The following is a 22460-nucleotide window of genomic DNA, read 5'->3' on the forward strand; positions in this document are numbered from 1 at the left end:
GCAGGGGCAGTGAGAAGATTCACCAGTGACAAAGTGGAGAGCAGAACAGGCCGACTGATAAAGTACACTGCTGAGGGGAGCAGTGGGCGGGTGGCTCAGGAGAAGTCTTCTGCGCCATGTGGATCACCTCTGGGGCAGGGGATTGAACTCATGCTGAAGTGGCTTTAGCTTCTTAGTGCTGCACTTTAACCCACTGCGCCAACAGGGAGGGCCCTCAACAAGTTTTTATGAAACATACTGGTGTTTAAGAGATGATACTTTGGGACATCTAGCCACATTGATTCTTACAGTTATGCCACTTCCCCTACAAATGGGCTCCTGGGGTCTTTTTCATGGAATTGGATTTTATTTTCACAACTCAACAAACAGATGGTCACAGAAGTGTCATAACAACCAGGACATGGATTTAAAGCAAAGAGATCAAGTTCATTGTTAATCTTTCATGGACATTTTCCCATCATTATCAGTGACCTCATAGTTGGAAAGTTAGAATTTTATTAAGAACATGAACACAGAATGTTGTTAATCAAAGAAAAAGATAGTCAATAATTGTTGATTTGACATTTATAAGGTAATAATTCTGGAAGAATAATATTCCATGGGAGAAATGGAAAGTTCTATTATGCTTTTACCAGAAGTTGAGAATCAAATTAATTTAACTTGAAATAAATCTTCACAAGAGTTAAAATAAACATACCGGGCAGCTTCTGAATATCTCTCCAGACATCTAAACACTGTTGCTTGACGAAGATGATTTCGGAAATAGGCTGGATTCAAAACAATGCTCCTGTAAAAAGATAAAAGAAACACAAATGTTATTAGATTAAAAAAAAAACCCACAACAGTTACCAGAAGTATATAGGAATGAAATAGCATGCATTTGATGTTATGCACTATGTATTTAAATGTGACTAACAAGTGAAGCCCTTTTCTTCCAATAATTGTCAGTTAAGACAATTATTGAAAAACTAAGTTTGCATGATAAAAGAAAATTTATAGCATTAGATATATTTTATAGATATGCAATATCAAAGCATTTAGATCCAAAATATAGGTAAGACATGATATTATTTTATTTGCTTATGTTAATACATCAGGCAAAAATCACATGCTGTTTATGTATGTCTACCTATAAAAATGGGAGGAAATGGTTATCAGCTGCATTTCTGTTAAAAAAAAAAAAAGGAACAGGAATTCAGGTGATAAGTCCTGTGCATGTCAAGTTAGGTTCTGTGAACTCCTACTTCACAGTGATATAGGACCACTGATAAAGGATTCTGATCTTGATCTTGCCAGTTTTGCTTAAGATCTTTATTCAGAAATAGGAAAATGGATTTTCATTTTCTCTTGATTGAAATTACAAGATGTGGCTTGTGGATAAGGCGATTTAGCTATCCATATCTCTGATTATTCCATCATCTCATAGAGACTGGAGTCCCAGTGCCTATACAGATGGACAGATGATTAAACCCCACCTGCCTTTTCAGCTGAAAGCCAGGCACTGTTCAAGGCATCTGAGTAGACAGATGCATGCTGTGGTCCATCACTAAATGGGAAGACAGACATTAGTGAATGTTTAAAATGTAGCTAACACTAGAGTATGTTATGCTATTGATAGGGGACACAAAATGTTATAGAACCAATACAAGACAGTAAACATTCTTGTGAGTCTTATCACAAGCTGATGAAGAGTCACTTGGAAATATTTCCATATTGAAGGAAAAAAAATTTTTTTGAGAGGTTAAAAGAATTTTTGAAAATCATGTATATGCTATGGGCCTTTGCCCAGAAAATTCACAATAGACCAAATTGAAGTAATTCATGTTACTCCTTAATGCTATTTATGACCTCCAGATTAAAAGAAAAGCAAGCAAACAAACAAACAAACATGCATGGCCCTCCCTTCTTGGTGGTGCAATGGGTTAGGATGCAGCACTGCAAGCTGGTGGCAATTGCTTCAGTGCAAGTTAGAACCCCAGCCCTGGAGGTGGTCCACATGGTGTGGCAGACCTCCCCTGGCCCGCCCTCTGCTCCCCTCAGCATTGTACTTTATTGATCTGCCTGTTTTGCTCCCCACGCTGTCTCTGGTGAAGCCGCTTACTGCCCCTGCACTTCTGGCTTGTTCCTCAGTTCTGTATGTATAAATAAATAAATCCTTAAAAAAAATGCAGACAAAATAATTCTAATTCTAGAAACATTATTTATTGAAAGAATAAAGTAGGGAGTAAATATCTATCAGAATCACGCAAAAATCTTAGAATGATATATGAGTGAATTGAAAAGTTTAGCTCACCTTAAATACAAGTGAATAGAAACCAAAGAAGGGGTCTTTCTGATATTATAAGCAACTTCTTAGTTGAAATGTCATGTTAAGTTTATTGTGTTTCCCATCTTTAGTCACAGACTTCATAGTATACCTTACTGACTTTCTATGATTCTGAATTAGAGGATCCTGAGTTAGTGAAGTTTTACTGTAGCCCATGAATTATAATTTGCACAAATAAATGCATTAATCTCCTGTACCAGATTATTTGCTTGGTCTTTTCTGATTGAAATGTTGGGAATAAAAATCTGTTGCATGAATTTATTCAATTTAATACTGAACTAATAATATATCCTATTTATAAGCTAAATTCAGAAAAAAAGTAGGCTTAAGCCTGTTTGTTTATTTTAGTCTTGTAAAAATAACCTTGTAAAATTTTACTAGAGTGAATAAGAGCAGAGCTGTCTTGGGACTTGGGTCTCCTGACTGTAGCCTGAATTCTTTTTTTCCACATCACAGTTAATTCTTTTCTCTTACTCTGTAGTCATTCATTCACTTACTCATTTTTACTAAGTGCCCACAAATGTGATAGAATTAAATCCTTATTGAATGGGTCTTTTTAGTCTTTGACATCTCTGACCAAGACATAGTGCTTTGTCTTTGCTCAGCAGTTCTCCAAGAATCTGCCTCTAGTAGACAATTTCTTTTGGCAAAAATGGATTAGATTAGAGAGAAAAATGGGGTGTGGTGAGCAGATAGAGGAGTTATAGAAGTGGTGTTTAGTAAAATAAAGAATCATCAGAGTGACTTTGGATGTAGATAAAGAAGATTTTTGTGCATACATAAGCTTGTAAAGCAAGCTCTGATTCAGTATTATTTTTAAAAAATAATAGGTTATTTAAAATTACCTGCAATTACAAATCCTCTTTATGGTAAAGAAAGATAGTAATAAGACATGAGCGTGGAAATCACTATTGCTATACTGGACCTTTTTTTTCTTAAGCCTTAACACCCTGAACCATGTGAATCCAGCTTCATAGGAGGAACCCAAAAAACACCCAGACCTACTCGGTGAGATGAAGGTATAATACTTAAAGGATGCTCAGGAATTTGCTATGACTTTGGCCATTTATTATTTTTGGTTCTGGTAATTTTTGCAGGATTCCCTTGTATGCTTACAACATATCCTAATAGATATTTGGCAAGGAAAGACTAATTGTGAAACCTAGTTTTTACTTTTATTAATTTATTTGATGCTTTTCATATGATACTTTTTTTTTTTTTAAATATTTATTTACTTGTGCATACAGATCTGGGGTACAGGCCAGAGGCTCAGGGGCCGCAAGAGGCTTTGCCAGAGACAGAGTGGGGAGCAGAACAGGCAGATCGTTGAAGTATACTGCTGAGGGGAGCAGCTGGCGGGTCAGGAGTGGTCTGCCGGGCCATCTGGTCACCTCCGGGGCAGGCGGGGATCTAACTCATAGGGAAGTGGCTTTAGATTCTTAGTGCTGTGCTTTAACCGGCTGCGCCACCAGGGAGGGCCCAAATGATACTCTTTTAAAGATATATTTTATGTTGTTCATAATTTGCAGAAGAAATGTTGGTTTAGCCTTTTAAAAGTTCTTAATCGTTTATCATTTGCTGCCAGTTGGGGAGCTGTAAGAGGTAGTCTGTGACCAAAATTGTCGCTTTGATTGTGTGCAGAGAAAAAATACAAATCCTTCCATCAGAATCAGAGATAGAAGACTTTTGTGCTGGTTAGTCTGATTTTTATCAGAGATGAAATAACTGATCTTGGTATAGTGATAGGACTTTTGCTAGAAAACAAGAATCAAGTCAGAGTAGCTAAATTATAGAAGACATTGAATTTTTCTCAGAGTGAAATGAGTGTTAGTAATGGGTCACAACTGTACTCTTGATAGAGTAGCTCTCTTCTATGAGGGCACATTTATGCAAAATAAATATAATAGAGAAATATTAACATTATAATAGATAAAACTGATTTTAATTAATTTTTACTTTTAGTATATCTTGTTTTTATTTGTAAATGATTTAAAATATATGACAATTCACATAACTTGATGGATGAGTGCATGCTTACATATATGCTTACTTCATTAATTCCTGAAGTTGTAATGTGAGGTCAAAATATTATTTGATTTTGGTAATGAGTTTAGGTGTCTTAATTCTCTTGTGAAGTTATACTTTTCAGTGATTCAATATACCACCTTTCTTATGTACGAAATGAAAATGCACATTTCGATTAATGTCTGGACTTTGTAACTCACACTTCTGACTGCTAAATTCTGTGACAGAAACAGATTGTTTTAATCATTGTCATTTTCAGTACACCTGAATTTTTGAAAGACTTGCCTAATGACCACTCTGAAAAAAATTGGTATCTAAATAACATATTTATACTTCCTGGTGAATTTTATAATCTTCACTTACTTTAGTTCTAAGAACCAAAATATGTTGGTTTTCATTGGTATTTAAAAAAGGCATTAAGTTAATTTCAGTAGAAAAAACATTTTTATATGCTATTGTCTTTCTACTCAGACACATGACATTTCTTGATTCAAATATTCTTTTATGTCTCCTAGTAATATTTTAACTTTAAAAATAGAAGTTTTACTAATTTCTTGCTAATTCTTGGCTTGATAATATACATGAGAATTATACTTGAGGAGATGAATGTGTAAATGCTTGAATATAGCTACAATATATATATGCGCACTCATCTTAAGTATGATCAGCAGTACCTGGAAGCTTATTAGAAATGTAAAATCTTAATTTCCCACTCCATATTTTCTAAATTTGGGCCTTCCCTGGTGGTGCAGCGGGTTAAAGTGCAGCACTGAGAAGCTAGGGCTACTTCCGCATGAGTTCGATCCCCGCCTGCCCCAGAGGTGACCACGTGGCGTGGCAGACCAGACCTCTCCTGGCCAGCCCGCTGCTCCCCTCAGCAGTGTACTTCGTCGATCTGCCTGTTCTGCTCCCCACTCTGTCTCTGGTGAAGCCTCTCGCCGTCCCTTAGCCTCTGGCCTGTACCCCAGTTCTATATGCACAAATAAATAAATCTTAAAAAAAAAAATTTTCTAAATTTGATTTTTACAAGATTCTTAGGTGTTCAGTTTGAGAAGTGCTACATATATGCATAATAAGAATGGAATATTTTCTAACTTTTATTGCTCGCATCTAGATAGGTATTTTTAAAATATTTTGTATTCTTATGACTTAATATTGTACTAATTTGTAAAAGGAATTTCAGTAAGTGAGGTAATTTCAGTAAGTTACGCTTCAATGTTTCATGGATTCTTAGGTTATGGATTGATTTTGTAAGCAGATTCCTGCAGCATAGACTGCAGGACAAGACCTATGTTTTCCTGACTCTACCCCAGCCTCGAACCATTAGAAAAACAAGATGGCTTTTCCTCCCTTGCTCCAAAAGATGCTGCCTTGAGGCAGCCCCTCCCTCAGATGCCAGGCCCGTTGAATGGTCTAATCAAGTTGAGGTAACTAGGGTGGGGAAACCCTAGACCTGGTCTCAGGAAGGACAGGAGTGATTCTGGATTACTAGATACTGATCCCAGCCTAGACCACTTCTGATCTATACCTGACCTCAGAAAGAAAGAGGAAGAAAGAAACCTTAGTAGCTGACCTCCAGAGTGCTGCAGGTGAGGTGTTTTCAGCAACGCTGAAACTGCTTCAGGCATTTTTGCTGCAATAGTTTGGAGACAGCATGAAAGGCCCCGGGGGCCTGGTGCCTCTGGGCTAGCGAAAAGAACTCTTTATCTCATTGTTCAGCGTCACCTCTGGTATTGCTGCCTTCATGGCAGTCAGTTACCAGCCCAGTGCCGTCCACTCCGCAGTCTTCAGTGTTCTCTCAGCAGCCCAGCCTGTGAATGTCTCAGCTGCCGCAGCGATCCTGGCCCCGAAAGCGGGACCGCGCCATCTTGAGGAGCTGCCGTTTGTTTGGGATATCTGAACCCTGTAGACTTGCTCTACAGTGAGATGGTGTTTGGCCACGGTCCTGGCCAGGTAGGTTCACCGTCGGTTGTAGTAATTGAATGCAGGATGTGGGAGTCCTTGGCACTCTTTTCACAGGTGTTAATGGTAAGCAGGGGGGAGAAGCCTGCAGGGAGACCGCAACTCGAGCCTCCTGCAAATCTTTGTATGCTCTTTTCTCTGGGCTTTCTCAGTCGTTCTCGTGTTGCCTTTTAATCTCCTAGCTGTAGCTCTTCTTGCCTGCACTATATGAATGATGCTGCCTTTATACCCCTGACTTCTAGGCTCTGGTGTGCACACTTGCACGAGTGCACAGGCATGTTTAGGTGTCCAGTTAGCATCCACACATGCCTGGCACCCATGCACTTGCCCTCTAAATTAAGAAGAGCAAGGCGATAGACAGGTGATAGACGCAGAAACAAAAGCCTGAAAGTCTGACAACTTCCTTTACCTAACGTCCTTTTCCGTGTTTGTTAAATAAGCCCCATTATTGTTCCCTGCATCTGAGTGGTGTTGCAGTTGTGCATGCTGGTAAAGAACCCACAGACAGTGGGGACAGAACCTACCTTGTATTGGACACTGCCCGCTGATGGCTCTAGAGCCTGGCTTCAATTTGTGGAAGAAAAAAAAAAAAAACACTTTTCGAGTCAGTATCAGAATAGATGTTTAACTTTTTTTCCAGTTCCCTTTGGATATCAGAATGATCTTTTGTGGGGATTATTTGAATTAATGGATAACTCAAAAAAGCATTGACTTTTTTGAATGTTAAGATTAAGAAAATAAATTTAAAAAATCTAACTACATCCTGGACAACAAAGTGAGAAAACATCAAATGTTTATGGTTATTATTATATTGTAATTTTTGTATAAAATATTATCCTAAAATTGAGTAGCAGAGGGTAGTTATTTTTCAACCCAACTGATCTTAGATTTAGCTACTATTTTAACCTTTTTTCCCTTTTAATCACTTCTAATTTTGTACTTTACTTTTGCACTGTTTGGATTTTATTATAGTATTATCTTTGTATCGTTAACTTGATATTCATTCCATTTATATATTTTTTCTAAGTAAAGAATTTTTAATTATAATTTCTTAGTGATTTTTTTTTCTTCATTTCTCTCTTCTTCACTCAGGTTCATTGTACATTTGCTTCTTCAAACTACACTGACTCATTGTTACACTGCATCTATTCAGCATCCATGATTTTCTCCTGAAATTCTTTAAAGATTTATTTATTTGTGAATGAATGCATAGAAGAACAGGAGTGTAGGCTAGAGGTACAGGGAGTGAGAAGATTCTCCAGAGACAGAGTTGGGAGCAGAATTGGCAGGTCTACTGAAATATACTGCTGAAGGGAGCAGTAGGCATGACAGGAGAGGTCTGCTGTACCATATGTGGGATTGCTCCCTTGCAGAGATTAACTCACACTGTGGGGGTGATAGTACAGAGATTTAATGCCTGTGCCACCAGGGAGGCCCTCTCCTGAATTCTTATCTCCTGTATTTTTCATTTGAAATTCTGAAATTCCACTTTATATTAATTAGAGCTTCATTTTTCTGTGTCTAGTTCTTGATTTTATTTCTTAGGGCATTCATCAGTTTTTCTTTAATTTCTTTATCACTACATTCTAAATTCTGTATCCCACAAGTACAACATAGCTTCTTTGTGTATGAATTGGGGTTCTGGAGATTTGTGCTCTTGAGGACTCATGTTGCCATTTGTTTGATTTTCCTTCCATCCTTTATTAACTTTGGAACCCAGTTACTGTTTGTTTAATAGATATTATTATATTCAGATTATTTATTCTTCTCAGTAAAATTTGGAAAGTCTTACAGATTTGGCCATTTCATCTAGGCTATCAATTTGTGGAAATAATATCTTTTTATTGTCTGTAGGATCTGTAGTGATGACTCTTCTTTATTTTTTGATATCTGTAATTTGTGAGAACCAATTTAATGAACTGATTAAACTTAGTGAAACAGTTTAGTTACTATCACTCCTATTCAAGTTATCAAAGAACCCAATTTTGTGTGTGTTGACTTTCTCTATTATTTTCTACTTTGTTATTGTTTTTCTTCTTTAGCCTTTCCTCAAATTTTTGAATTTTAGATTTTATATTTATTAACTATGGGAACTGATTTGGCTTTATGATGATAAAAGGAAAGAAAAAAATATTTTTGCTATCTATAATCTCTTTAGCACCATGCTTTTCTTCATGGGATTTCCTTGACATATTTATAAAAAAAACTCAATTGACTATATATGTATATGTTAATGTCAGTTTATGTGCCTGTCTATATCAATACCACATTTTGTGGTATATGTGCTATAGGGTACAACCATTTTATGAAGGATCTTTATATCAGGTAATTTATGTGCTATAGGGTACAATCGTTTTATGAAGGATCTATATATCAGGTAATTTATGTCTTCCCCTGTATTTTTCCCAAAATGGCTGGACTTTTTGATATCATTTCATTAGTCATGTAAACTTTAGAAATGGTAATTTTGTAAAATTATCCACTAGAAATTTTATAAATTTATATCTAACTTAAGGAATATTGACTTAACAATATTGAGTCTCCTTATCAATAAACATTGCATTTTTTTTAAGATTTATTTATGTATACAGAAATGGGGTACAAGCCAGAGGTTCAGGGGTGGTACGATGATTCAGTAGAGACAGTGGGGAGCAGAATAGGCAGATCTACAAAGCACACTGCTGAGGGGAGCAGCGTGCGAGTCAGCAGAGGTCTGCCATGCCATGTGGATCACCTCTGAGGCTGGGGAATGAACTTGCAATAATGCGGCTGTGGCTAGCTTGCAGAGCTGCATCCTTACCCATTGCATCACCAGGGAGGGCTATGGTATTGTATTTTTGTCCATATTTTGGGCTTTGTAATTTTTCTCACAAATGTCTTACATGCAGCTTTTAGCATGCATATCTTTTATAATTTTTGTTAGAATGATCACAAAGTAATATTTTTGGTTTCTATTATAATGATTCCAAAATTGAATTTCCAGTTGTTCATGACATATATTGACATGATTTTTGTATGTTGACCACATATTTGGTACTATGTAACACTAGTTTACTTGTTAGCTTTAAAAGGTTTCTCTTAGATATTTTTGGATTTTCTTTATAAATGATTATATCTTTTACAAATAAAGATACCTTCAGGTTTCTTTTCCCCACTACACTCTTTTCTGAAAGAAAAGAAATGTCAGTACCACATTTTGATATTATTATGCTTTGTTTTGTTTTATTTTAGAGTTTTCTGATTTTTTATATGTATTTGTTGTGTTCTTCTTTAGTTTTCTCTTAATTTTAGAAAAGTCTTGCCTGTTATCTTAGTCTCATAATATCTTTCTCTTTCTGAAACTTCCTTTTAGCAAACAAACTTGGCATCAGATATGTGATTGGTTACAGGTTAGAGAGAGTTTTCTGTTCATTGCCTAGTGACAGCAAAACTTTTCTTTGTATCTTTCCAAGGCTCAAGAGAAAGTTCATATCTCTTCCTTAGTTAGACCATTTGGAATTTAAGCCTTTTTTTTTTTTAGTGGCAGAGGAAGCCATTCCATTCCCTAATAGACAAAAGTGTTTTGTTGTGATTTCTTCACCAGATACCATCTTCCCCTAATACTGTGAGTGAAATGTAGTTTTTTCAAGAGCTTAAAGTTTTAGCTTTATGTGAGATGAAAATATAGGGAAGAAATTTCTTATTTAAACAAAGGCAACTAAGTCTTAATTTCTTTTACTAAGTCTTAATTTCTTTTGGTTATCAACAAAGCAAATTAGTACTGATTTATTTTTGTGAATGGCACTCATCTTAATCTAAATGTAAATTGCTGACACATTCTTTTAGGAAGAGTTGATAAAGATGAAGTATGTCAATGATATGGAATGTTTTAATTTCACCAAGCATGATATCCTTGTCTATAAGATGATGACATATATGTTGGATAATGCCATTATCCATGTTGGATAATGCCATTATCCAACTATTTGAACAACTGATAGATTATGTTAGTCTGTTCTTGGTTATTGTAGAAGAAGTAACTTAATATTGTGTTCTTAGCTCTTTTTGTGGACAATATGTCTTTTAGTAACTAAGTTTAAGAGATAGAAGGAGTGTGAAAATTTTCAGGTTGCATAAATTTTGTTGAACAAGACACCAATATCAACTGATGACAGAAATCATTTCTAAAAAGCTCTAGACTGATTAAAAATAAAAACCTTATATGTAAATTATAAAAATAAGTTTTATAAATATGTTCATAGCTGGATATGACCATGTGGGAAAGGTCTGAATATTTAAAGTAATTATAAGCTAAATGCATATGACAATATGATATAGCTAAAAGGAAATAAACAGCAACCTGTAAATGAAATTTTATGTTAAGCCATGTGTAGTTATTTTGTCCAAATAATAAGATTTTCACTGAATTGTGCCATAACCATCTCACTGAGTTTTAATCTCTTGACTCCATCTGTAGTTATGAGCATCTGTGAGAATCATCACCATGTTGGAGTGTCCATTGCATCTGGGGAACATAGTGTTTTTATTAAATTTATACGTTTAAAGAGTTGAATGAGATTAGCAGAGACTAAGTAGTTTTGAATATAAAAAACTGCCATGTGGAAAATAGAATAATTATTCTATGAAATACCAAATGAGGCCAGGCAAAACCACTATTATGAAGTTATAAATAGTTTAGTTCAACATAAGGAGGAGCTTAATAACCAATGATAAAGCAGACTTTGAAAAGAGTTTCTTTTTACTGAAATCATTTAAGGGATATTTACAATGCCATCTGTCAGGCAAAATTTCACTGAGTGGAAGATTAGACTAAATGACTTTCAAGTATATTCACAAAATTCTCTTATAATATATTGAGCATCATGAAGAATCTGGATTTTGCCTTATTTGTAAACTAACAAGAGAGTCTGATATAATTTCATGGATGCTCAAAAAATACATGAACCCCCAGGGCCAGACACAAATGAGTTTTTCACTTGCATTAATAACAGTAGCAGTACCGTTTCTTGCACTGTAAATACTCAGCAATTCAAAGAAGGCCAGGTGACACCTTTATATGAATTTCAGGAGAGGTATTCTGAATTTAGAAAAAGTAAATATTTGTATCAGAATGTATATATGCTTCTTTTCATTCTAGAGTAAGATACCATCTCCATATTTTAAGCTGTAAGCATTTTTTTTCCCTCTATGCATCAAATACCTTGATAGAGAAAACAATGAAGTGAATTCCCATTTGTTTTTCATCTACATTGTAATGCAAAGACTGCCTAGTAAAAGCTGTTAGTAAATCATTTGGTCAGTTCTCCCAACAAAATATTCTTTAAGTAATACAGTAAGTATATCAACCTGTCTTTTGACATTTTTATTTTTTGTTCTTGATATTTATCTAAAAGGAACAAAAGATAGAGGTTGACCCTATTATCTTTCTTTAGAGTCTATGAACCTAATCCCAGCTATCAAGTCTCTTGTAGAAAAGCCATCAGGACTCAAAAGCCAAATATACAGATGCAAAAGCCCTATTATACTGAGGGGGAGGTGGTAGAGTAGTGATGTTCAAGTACAGCATGAGACTATCACGTGTTTTTTTCTATTTTTATGTTTCTTAGGTGGGATGTATTTTAAAAAGATGACTTTGAAAGTTTGCCCTCTGTTCTAACCTAACAGAAATTACTTATGATTCATTCAGCAAAAGTTATTGGGATTAAATCTTGTTCCAGACACTGCGCATGTTTGAAAGAAAAAAGCCAGAAGTGTAAATACATACTACACTAATATCTTGAGTAGTCCTATTGTACGGAAAGAAATATCTACATATGTTCTATTATATCAGACTATCTTGTTAGGTTACAAATAAGGCAAATCCAGACTCTTCATGGCACTCAACGGGCAATTATGCAAGAATCTTTAAAATGAACTGAAATTAAAGTAGATTCTGCCATATATTTGCATTAGGTAATACAACATGATATGTATATATTGGAATATAGAGGAATTTTTGATAACAAAATTAAAACTACTTGTTTATTAGCAATTATTAAGAACATTAATATATTTTTAGAGGTTAATAAATGACATTCAGATAAAAAATACCTTCATACTTTAAAGCCCCTTCTAACTCCTCTATCAAAGGAGAAATATTTAGGTAATCCTTTTGCTTTATGAAGCATTTGGAATTCTGTCATTGTCTGAGATCTCCCTTTGCTGAGTTAACAGAACTAAGCAGGATTGCATCACAATGGGCACTGTGTTTATAGTGTACAACTTGGCTAAATAGTGAAATTATATACTGTAGCTTTCAAGTTTAGAGCTAAAATTTGAGTTGAAAATAGATTTTGATTATGGATAAAGTCCTCAGTGTTGAATTCAGTGTTCAGTTATAGACAAAAATGCCATTAATCCAAATGATTCCAGTTAGGAGAGGTCTGCTAAACACTTAACACTATAGATGGGAAATTAGTGTTTTAGCTGTAGACTACAACCGATTTTTGTTTATTAATCTTTTCTTCATTAATAAAAATGACTAAATCTCCAATTTTGACACCTGTTTTCTTTGGCTCAAAGAACTAAGTTTCAATCTGTTTTGACTTTTACCAAAGAAAGTATCATATTGGAACAGAGCTTTTTTCAGATATTTTAAAAATTGCTGCTATTTCTGTGAATGATAACAGCAAATATTGTGCCTTCTTCATTTGAAAATCTATATTAAATACTATGTTAGTTCCCCAAATGAGAGTATTAACAGTTGTGGAAAGTTAAAAATTAAACATATATAGACAACCATAAACAAATTGAAACTTGCAATAGTTAAACTATGAGATGCCTTCAAAGGAGATGAAAAAAAACTTGAGGATATGTTCTACAATGGTAAGAAAATATAAAACTTTGAAAGAAATCAGAAAGAGATGAGTTTTAAGCTACACTTTGAAATAGTCTCCTTTAAGGAATAGAGAAAATCTAAACTAGAAGAGAGTTGCCTTCTAACAACTTGGAGATAGAGGATACCAAACCATATTAAAAACTGCCGTGTAAATTTGCTTGCTTATGATATAAATTGATCATAGCAGATAGATCATAGCAAAAGATCCCATTAAGGACCTGTTCATTTAAACATTTAATTTTATGGAAAAATTGCTAATGCTTCTGGGTTTACTGAGCAAGCACATGATGTGAACATTTTCTACGAAGAAAATCATTACAACTATTCTGAAGAAAGAAGGCAGATAACAAAATTTGGGAGGCTACTTAGGATGCCATGAACAGTATAGTGAGTGGTTCTCTAAGTTTGACCTGCAGATTCCTGAGGATTTATAGACATGTCATTATTATTTTCTTAATATCAATCTTAAGAGGTTATTTTTGTTATTCACAGTATTGACATAGGCACAATGTTGCAAAAATCATGGTGGGTAAAATAATTTTTTGGCAGGGATCATGCCATTGATATTAAAGTACTTACCATTACTGTCACCATGAGAAAGTGGGGAATTTGCACAAAGTGATACTTTACTGCATAACAAAGCATAGTGGCTGTTTTAAACACTTGTGCCTTTACATTTTTGGGCTGATTTACTCCCTGCTACCATGACACACCATGTTTCACTTGGAAGAATGAGTAATAACCTATGATTATCAGGCTTGGAATTTGGCAAATATTCCTCAAAAAATGAAATAAATATGCTTGTCACTTAAAGAAACACAGCTGACAGTACTTACTGCCAGTGGTAAAAGTTTGAACTTTCAAGCAAAAATTTGAAATTTGGAAAACTTATGTCACTTTGAGCTTGACAGTCACCCAGTGCTTTAGAGACTCTTCTGATGATATTGGTGACTTTATCAAAGATGATTTTTAACTTTTACTCTTATATTAGAGAAATTTGCATGAAACAGTGGACCAATATTTCCCAAATAAATAAATTATTAGATTATTAATCCATGCAAGGTGTAAAAAAGACTAATGGCTTTTCATGTCATAGACTGATTGATAGAGGTGCCCAGTCTGTATGTAATTAATCTTTAAGAAGGTATTGATGCAGTATCAGAGAAGAATAGTCAAGATTTCTGCAAAGTCTCTTATTTCTAACTATACATCTTCTATTAGGCTAAATTTTCTTCATATACTTCAGCTGTATTACATCAGACCGAATATAGGCTCAGATACACAATCCCAGTTTTCTTTTATGGTGTTATACATTAGAAAGATTTGAAAAAATGTAAAATAATGCTCCTCTTCTCATGTATGTTGTTTTAAAAAGTTTTTTTCATTAAATATGTATTTATTTTAACACAATGTAACTGCTACTTTTAGTTGATTAAATGACTATTTTATTCCCCACTTTAATTCATCGTGTAGTAAATATTTATACATACAGCTCACGTAAAACAGCAACTAAGTAGGATCCTCAGTATTATTTAAAAATATATTGAGGTCATAAGACTAAAGTTTAAGGTCATCTGTACAAGTAAATTGCCATAATTTGTATGAATGTTCAAAGTGTCAAATAAAGAGGAAAAGGTATAAGAGACAAACTTGTTTAATAATTTCAGCTAAATAGACACATCCTAAGGAGACATATAGAAAGCCAGCTGATACCCGAAAGAAATGTTAGTCATCTCTTGTCATCAGGGAATTGCAAATCAAAACCACAATGCAATGTTACCTCATACTTGTGAGCAGGGCCCATATCAAAAAGACCAGTAACAAGTATTGGTCTGGATGTTGAGAAACTCACCTCTCATATATTTTTGGTGGGTGTATAGACAGGTCCAACCCAGTGAAAGACAGTATAGAGGTTTCTCAAAATACTGAAAACACATATACTATATGATCTAATAATCCCAACCTTAGATATCTATATGAAGAATAAAAAAAATATGATTTGAAGGTATGTGAACCCTTGTATTCATTGTAGCACTATTTACTAAGCTAGCAACTATTTGCCAAATTCAGGAAACAACTTTAATAGTAAACAGGAGAAAGACAAATACCAGATGATTTCACTCATAGGTGGAACATAGAGAAACAAAATAAAATACTAAACCTAAAGAAACTGAAATCTGATTGGAGATTTGCAGTCATCAGAAGGTGAAGTTAGGGCTAGGGACAACTGTGGGAGGGTCAGTGGACTCTGATGGAAGACTATGGATGCCTTTTGGTTAGGTTGTGTTGTGGCAATGTACATCTCAAGAGGTGTGAACCTATACCTGTGCATAATATACAGTGTTGTAAACCATTATTACCTCGACTGAAAAATAATACACAGAGAAAAACATTAAAACAAAATAAAAAAAGTGATATGCATCATTAGAATCTTTGTAATTATGCATATCAAATTATATTTATATGACTGGAAAATAGTTATAGTAGTTTCTACTCTTGATAAATTAGTAGCAAGAGATATTAGTCTTGGTGAAGTTGAAAATATCTACTGATATTTTCAATGCAATTTCAATAGCATTTGTTCGATAAAGTAAGCACAGAGTTGATATATCTGGAATTGAATTTAGATGTCACTTTTGGTTGAAGTAAAAAAATGTTATCCGTATTTGTCACTTTAGATATGTTTTTAGATGTAAATGATTTTAATAATACAATAGTTTATCTTTTCATCATTTTTTTTGCCTTTTTCCATCTCAGTTGTAATTCCCATGGGCTTCCCTCACCAAATCACCCATGTGCCATCACCATAGTCTAATGCACTCCCTCCACCCCATTTTTTAATCCTATTCCCCACTCCACTTCTGTAAAATGTCTCTGGTATATAATTGTTCATTGTTATTATTTTTTCCCCTGGTCCTTTACACTCCTGCTATGAGTGAAACCATCTGGTATTTTTCCTTTTCTTTCTGGCTTATTTCACTAAGCATGACCCCTTCCAGCCCACCCATGTTGCTGCAAAAGGCATGTGTTTATTTTTTTGGTTGATGAGTAATATTTCATTGTGTATAGGTACCAGTCATCTGCTTTTGAGCATTTGGATTGATTCCATGTCTTTCCTGTTGTAAATAAAGCACCAATAAATATGGGAGTGCAGGTGTCTTTTTGAGTCAGTGTTTTTGTGTCTTTTGGGTAGATACCTAGGAGTGGGATTGCTGGGTCATAGGGAAGCTCCATGTTTAGCAGCTTGAGGAACCTCCAAACAGTTTTCCATAGTGATTGTACTAGTTTACATTCCCACCAGCAGTGCAGGAGAGTTCTTTTTTCTCCACATCCTTGCCAACACTTGTTATTTTGTTGCTAACTGTTTGAAGATGCTATTCTCACTGGGGTGAGGTGGTATCTCATTGTGGTTTTAATTTGCATATCCCTTATTACAAGTGATATTGAACATTCTTTCATATGCTTGTTGGCCATCTGCATTTCCTCTTTGGAGAAGTGTCTTTATAGCTTTTCCGTCTGTTTTTTGATGGGGTTGTTTTACTTTATTTTATTTATTTATTTTTTTTTTTAAATTTTTTTTTTTTATTTATTCATACAGAACTGGGGTACAGGCCAGAGATGCGGAGGGTGAGAGGATTCACCAGAGACAGAGTGGGAAGCAGAACAGGCAGATCGATGAAGTACACTGCTGAGGGGAGCAGTGGGCGGGTCAGGAGAGGTCTGCCACGCCATGTGGTCACCTCCGGGGCAGGCGGGAATCGAACTCATGCGGAAGTGGCTTTGGTTTCTCAGTGCAGTGCTCTAACCCGCCGCGCCACCAGGGAGGGCCGTTTTACTTTATTTTTGTTGAGTTTCATCAGTTCTTTTAATATCTTTGTGATGAATCCTTTATCACTAATTTTGTGTGAGAAATTTTTTTCCCCAATCAGTGGGATGTCTGTCTTTTGTAATGTCTCTTTTGCTGTATAGAAGCTCTTTAACTTAGTGGAGTCCCATCTGTTTATCCTTTCCTTCACTATGTTGCATTAGGTGCTGTATCTTAAAAGATGTTACTGAAGTGGATGTCGTGTAGTGTTTCACCCATCTTTGCTTCCAGCATTTTATGGTTTCTGTTCTTATATCTAAGTCTTTAATCCACTTGAGGTTGGTTTTTGTGCATGGTGCAAGGTAGTGATCTAGTTTCATTTTTTGGTATGTAGCTTCCCAGTTTTTCCAGCACCATTTGTTGAACAAACTTTTGTTCTTCTGTTGTATTTTCTTTGCTCATTTGTCAAAGATTAGCTGCCCATAAATCTGTGGGTTTATATCTGGATTTTCTATTTGAACCCACTTGTCTGTGTGCCTGTTCTTGTTCTAGTACCATGCAGTTTTGATTATTATGGCTTTGTAGTATAGCTTGAAGATTGTGATGCCTCCATTCCCTTTCTGTTTAGTCATGAGAGTTTTGGCTATTTGAGGTCTTTTGTGGTTCCATATGAATCTCATCAATATTTCTATTTCTTTGAAGAATGTCATTGAGACATTTATTGGGATAGTGTTAAATCTGTATATCGCTTTTGGTAGGATGGCCATTTTGATGTTGTTAATTTTCCTGATCCATTAGCAGGGGATGTCTTTCCATTTCAGGGTGTCTTTTTGTATTTCTTTAACAGTGTTTTGTAGTTTAGAAGTAAATATTTTTATAGTTGTTTCTAGGGTCTTTGTATCACTTATTTTAAATGATAGTACTGAGCTCATTAATTTAAAAATATACATTTCCTGAAATTAAATCCAGAACGCTATTGTTCTTGTACTTTTCTACATGAAAAAATGTGCACTTATTTTTATCAGAAGCAAAACTACATGATGGTTTCAAGCTAATTTTTGTGGTAACAAATCTCCTAAAGATATGCAGTAGACCTCACATTTACATAAAATTAAAGGATGTTCAGCAAATGCAAATAAATGCAAAAAAGGAATATTTAAATTTTGATCCATGATTAGTATCAACTATCACAATGTGATAATAATACAAAAGCAAAATTTTGCATTCAGTGTATAACTAATGGTTGTAAGCTATTTATAGACTGAGTACACTGATTAATTAATTCATTTTGAGAAATGTACTTATTGATTATATTTCAGATTCTTTTTAAATCTGAGATCTTTGAAAAAACATTTTAATATTAGAATCATATGCACTGACTTCTGCAGCTCTGCAATATGACAAGCCCAACAAAATGATTTATTTCACTTGGTGCATTATTAATTGTATGAATTGACTGTTTAACCTCTATTGATTTGCATTTCTTACTTACTGTTCAACTTAGAAACAGTAGCAAAAGTTATTACAATAGAAGGAAAAGAATACAAAAATTAATCCTAGTATAAGAGGGAAGATCATTTTACTTTTCACCATTACATATCCTCTGCTCAGTACCTTTCAAGGTCTTAAAAGAACACTCTTCTTTTTTTTTTTAAAAGATAAATTTCTAAGTCTATAAATGAAATAGTGAAACTATTAAAATTAATCCTTGCATCCTCAGGAACTTAACATCTTGCTATCTCTTACATTTGGATTATAGTGGAAATTTAAAATTCATTTTCATTACTAATTTCTGTAACACTGAATTGAGTTTTGACATAGCCCGTTAACTTATTCACTCCCTATCTTCACTTAGTAATTTGTTACTACAATAATCTGACTTATATTTTTCCCTGCATTATAGTTTTTTTAATGTATCTTTTTCTCCCATTATGTTTTGAGATTACCTTTGTAGCTTCTATGATCGCCCAGTTTTAACAAAAAGCATAAAGAACTATATTTTGTTTCTATTTAAATGTAATTAAAGTTGATCATATGGAAAGAACTTTGCAGTTTAATTAATACTTTATTTTACCTGTGTGCATGATTCAGTGCAAGGTCAGGTTTCCTCATCCGTAGATAGCATGTAACAAGCTTTGTCTCAATGAAACTGGCCACGCTTGCTATGTCTTCAGCAGAAGCTTCAAATGGTTTTCCCAGAGCTGCCCCTTTGCTGCAAAGCTTTAAAAAATATAATACTTTATGCTACAACATAGATGAAACCTGCAAACATTATTCTAAGTGAAAGAATTTTGTCACAAAAAGACTACATATTATTTGATTTTCTTTATGTGAAAGATCTAGAATAGGAAAAGTCATAGATAGTAGATTAGTGGTTGCTAGGGGCTGGGAAATCAGAGTAATGGAGTAATGGATAGTGACCGCTTATGGCTTCTTTTGGGGCTGTGAAAATGTCCTAAAATTATAGTGGTGGCCGAATATATGAAAACCACTGGATTGTACATGTAAAAGTAGAGTAAAGAAATTAACAATCATTGAAAAAAATACATAATACTTTATATTTCTCAATTTGGGCATATCACTGATCTTTTAGAAAAGCAAGACATGTACATATACACATATTTCTTGTAAATTACACGTAAAATGTTAATATTTTGATTGTAAATTAAATAAATTGTTCCTGTTCACTATTATGTGACTGTAATATAAAATAAGTAACACATTTTACTGTAAAATGCTTCCTGAAGATATTTTAAGAGTATGATATATTTCAAAGGGGTCCCATTTGCTAGAAATGTCTGTTTTAAAAATAAAGCACACAATAAGCAAAGATATTAACAGAAAGCCAAGTATAAATCATATTAAATACCAGTGCTTTTATGAAAACCCAGCTGAGCAATGATGTAGCACACTATCAAGTTTGATTTAATATAATAAAGAGTATCGGAAGTAAACTCCTAGGAGCCATTAACGTGATCAGTGATTAATTTGAGTCTGAATCATATTCTCTAGGATGTTATTGAAAGAAAAGAAGTGAAAATTTATTAGAATTTATTGGCAGAGATCACAGTATCTGAAAAACATGGCAAGAATGTGGAATTCTTAATAAAAATTCCAGGAAGCCAATGGTTTCTGGGCACCATAGATAAACTGTAGAGGAAGAAAATAATTAATTTTTTAACATTAAGAAATGTCAGTAATGTGACTTTGAGCTTTCTGCTTCCCCCTGGAATTAGAACTTCTATTTTGTGACAGTTTTGGATATCTGCCTCTCTTTTCTATACCCATCTGAACTTTTACTGGGAAAATTTTTTCTCATCTGGGGTAGGAATAATTGTTATTAATACCTCTTTTTATATACCTTGGTGCAAAATTACTTATATTCTTAATCTTGTTTGTTTAAATGATCTAGCTAATTTTTCTCTTAAAGATTAAGACTGACTTATCCTGTACATTATCATTATGAAATTTTTAAGTGCAACTAGGCTGAAAATGACTGTATTGTGTTCTAAAATGTATTACTTTTCTTAATTTTATCCAAAGACTGTAACTTAGAATCTAGAGTCTAGATGTTCAACTCAACAGGTTTGAATTGGTATTTACTTGATGCTATTGTCTTTTCTTTGGATAGTATGTCAATTCTGAGAATTCATATCATTTAAAGACCTTTTTCAATTTGGTGCTTGAAAAATGTTGCTGCTTTTGTTCAATCTATACATATTTAAGTACTTAGCACTCATTGCCAAGCAAAATTGACTGTGTCTACATGTTTTTTTACATTAGATAGGTCTTTTTTCAAACTTTGGCTATTTTTAGCTCTGTGTAAATTCCTATATATTTTTTAATTCCTTGCTTCTTACTAAGGACATGTTAATCTTTTCCTATTAATAAGAGCTCTTTAGGTATCCAACCTCTTTTTTTTTTTTACCCTTTTTCTTGTAACAACTGTATACACATGATAAAATATAAGGATATTTCCTTTCAAATTATCATTTAGAAATGAGTCAACATTTATTCATGTTGTTAGAAGCATTCTCAGAGTACATACTATAAAACACTTTTCTCATTTATTTAGACAGGACTCTCTTTGGATGGCTTCGATGTTGAGTTTCTTTTTTTCAGTGTTAAGTTTGAATGCTTTATAAATATTACCTGATGATCATGGTAGTAAAAGAGTCAAAACATTTAACTATGTTGTAGTAGCTATTCCTAAATGTCCAAGCTCAAAAATGGCTATGTGGTTATAAACAGATCTTAAAATACAATTTTAGAAACCACTTTTTAAACATTTAAACATTGCAGCTCAGATAGCATTTACTGTCTTGTATCAATCTGATCTCACAGGACTAAGAAATACTTGAAATACTTGTTTTTCAGGAAAAAAAAAAGATTTGGGGGTGACACAGCTCTTTATAAATCCCAAATCAGTGACAGAAAAATGAGTATAAATTGTGCAGTTTTGTTGCTATAGCATGCCATTAAAATTCTATATCTTTTTGACTATTTTTATCTTGTACATGAAATCAATGTATTTTTGTGTCTTAAATAGTCAAACCTATACTCTCTCCATAAAATTTTATAGAAACAGAATAAGGCACACATTACATGTTTTCTTTGATCCATGTTGTTTATGTTCTCTTACATGGTGAAACTAGTCTTTCACAAGAACTTTTTTTTTGTGTGCGTAGCAAGTAATGTGTGGAGTATCCAGGGAATAGTTTAGAAGTTAGCGTCCATGAGGAGATTAAAATCTGACATGGCAAGAAGAAGTCAACATTCACACTTAATAATATTAAAGACTTTATCTATGATTACTGAGAGAAAGTGAAGAATAAATGCCTGATCTTCTGATATCTGCAGTATTCTCTACACCAGATTCAAGATGAGAAAGAAACACAATCAATCTTAACACACTATTAAGAGACTACTTCCTGAAACCAAATTCTACTTTAGCAAAAACAAGGATAACTTTTCAATTCACATTAAAATGGTAAAACATGCAACCTGCTGGTTGGTTTTGCGTATATTTGTGTTAATTTTGGTTTATGAATAAAGTTTTATAAGACTGAGCTTTTATGACTTTATCAGATTGCTTTATTTGTTCTTGCTAAAGTGGTAACAAAGCAAAGTGATAACAAAGCAAAGGAAAATGAGAAGGAATTAAAAACTTTAGAAGTATTTCATATAGTAAATTAGTGAGAAGACTGAATTAAGCAAAAATAATATTAAAGGTTAACATTTTTATTTCAAAAGAAAGTTAAAAGTGTTTTAAAATGAAGCATGGGCAAATTAAAACATTTTAGAGAAAATGCAGTGAAAAATTGTACTGCCATACTTGCTTTGATGAGTTCAATATTGAGATAATTTCAGTAGTAAATTAGAATCACAAAAAATTAGTCACTTTTTTTTACAAAATATATGTAATAAATTTCTGAAAACAAGGTGATAAAACTTTTCCCCCCCTA

The 22460-nt window shown here is 33.9% G+C and overlaps 1 protein-coding gene across 1 annotated transcript in view; it reads right to left on the bottom strand.

Annotated features, from left to right (window-relative positions):
- SPATA16 (spermatogenesis associated 16) overlaps window positions 1–22460 on the bottom strand; it is a 203743-nt gene that overhangs the window by 129523 nt on the left and 51760 nt on the right. The window contains exons 2-3 of the mRNA XM_012731859.1: window positions 19070–19215; window positions 698–787 (exon numbers count right to left, since the gene is read on the bottom strand). Coding sequence (XP_012587313.1) covers window positions 698–787; window positions 19070–19215 — 236 coding nt within the window. The remainder of the gene's footprint in view (window positions 1–697; window positions 788–19069; window positions 19216–22460) is intronic.

The sequence above is a fragment of the Condylura cristata genome, unplaced genomic scaffold (assembly GCF_000260355.1).
Source record: "Condylura cristata isolate star-nosed mole 26May11 unplaced genomic scaffold, ConCri1.0 scaffold00003, whole genome shotgun sequence".
NCBI lineage: Eukaryota > Metazoa > Chordata > Mammalia > Eulipotyphla > Talpidae > Condylura > Condylura cristata.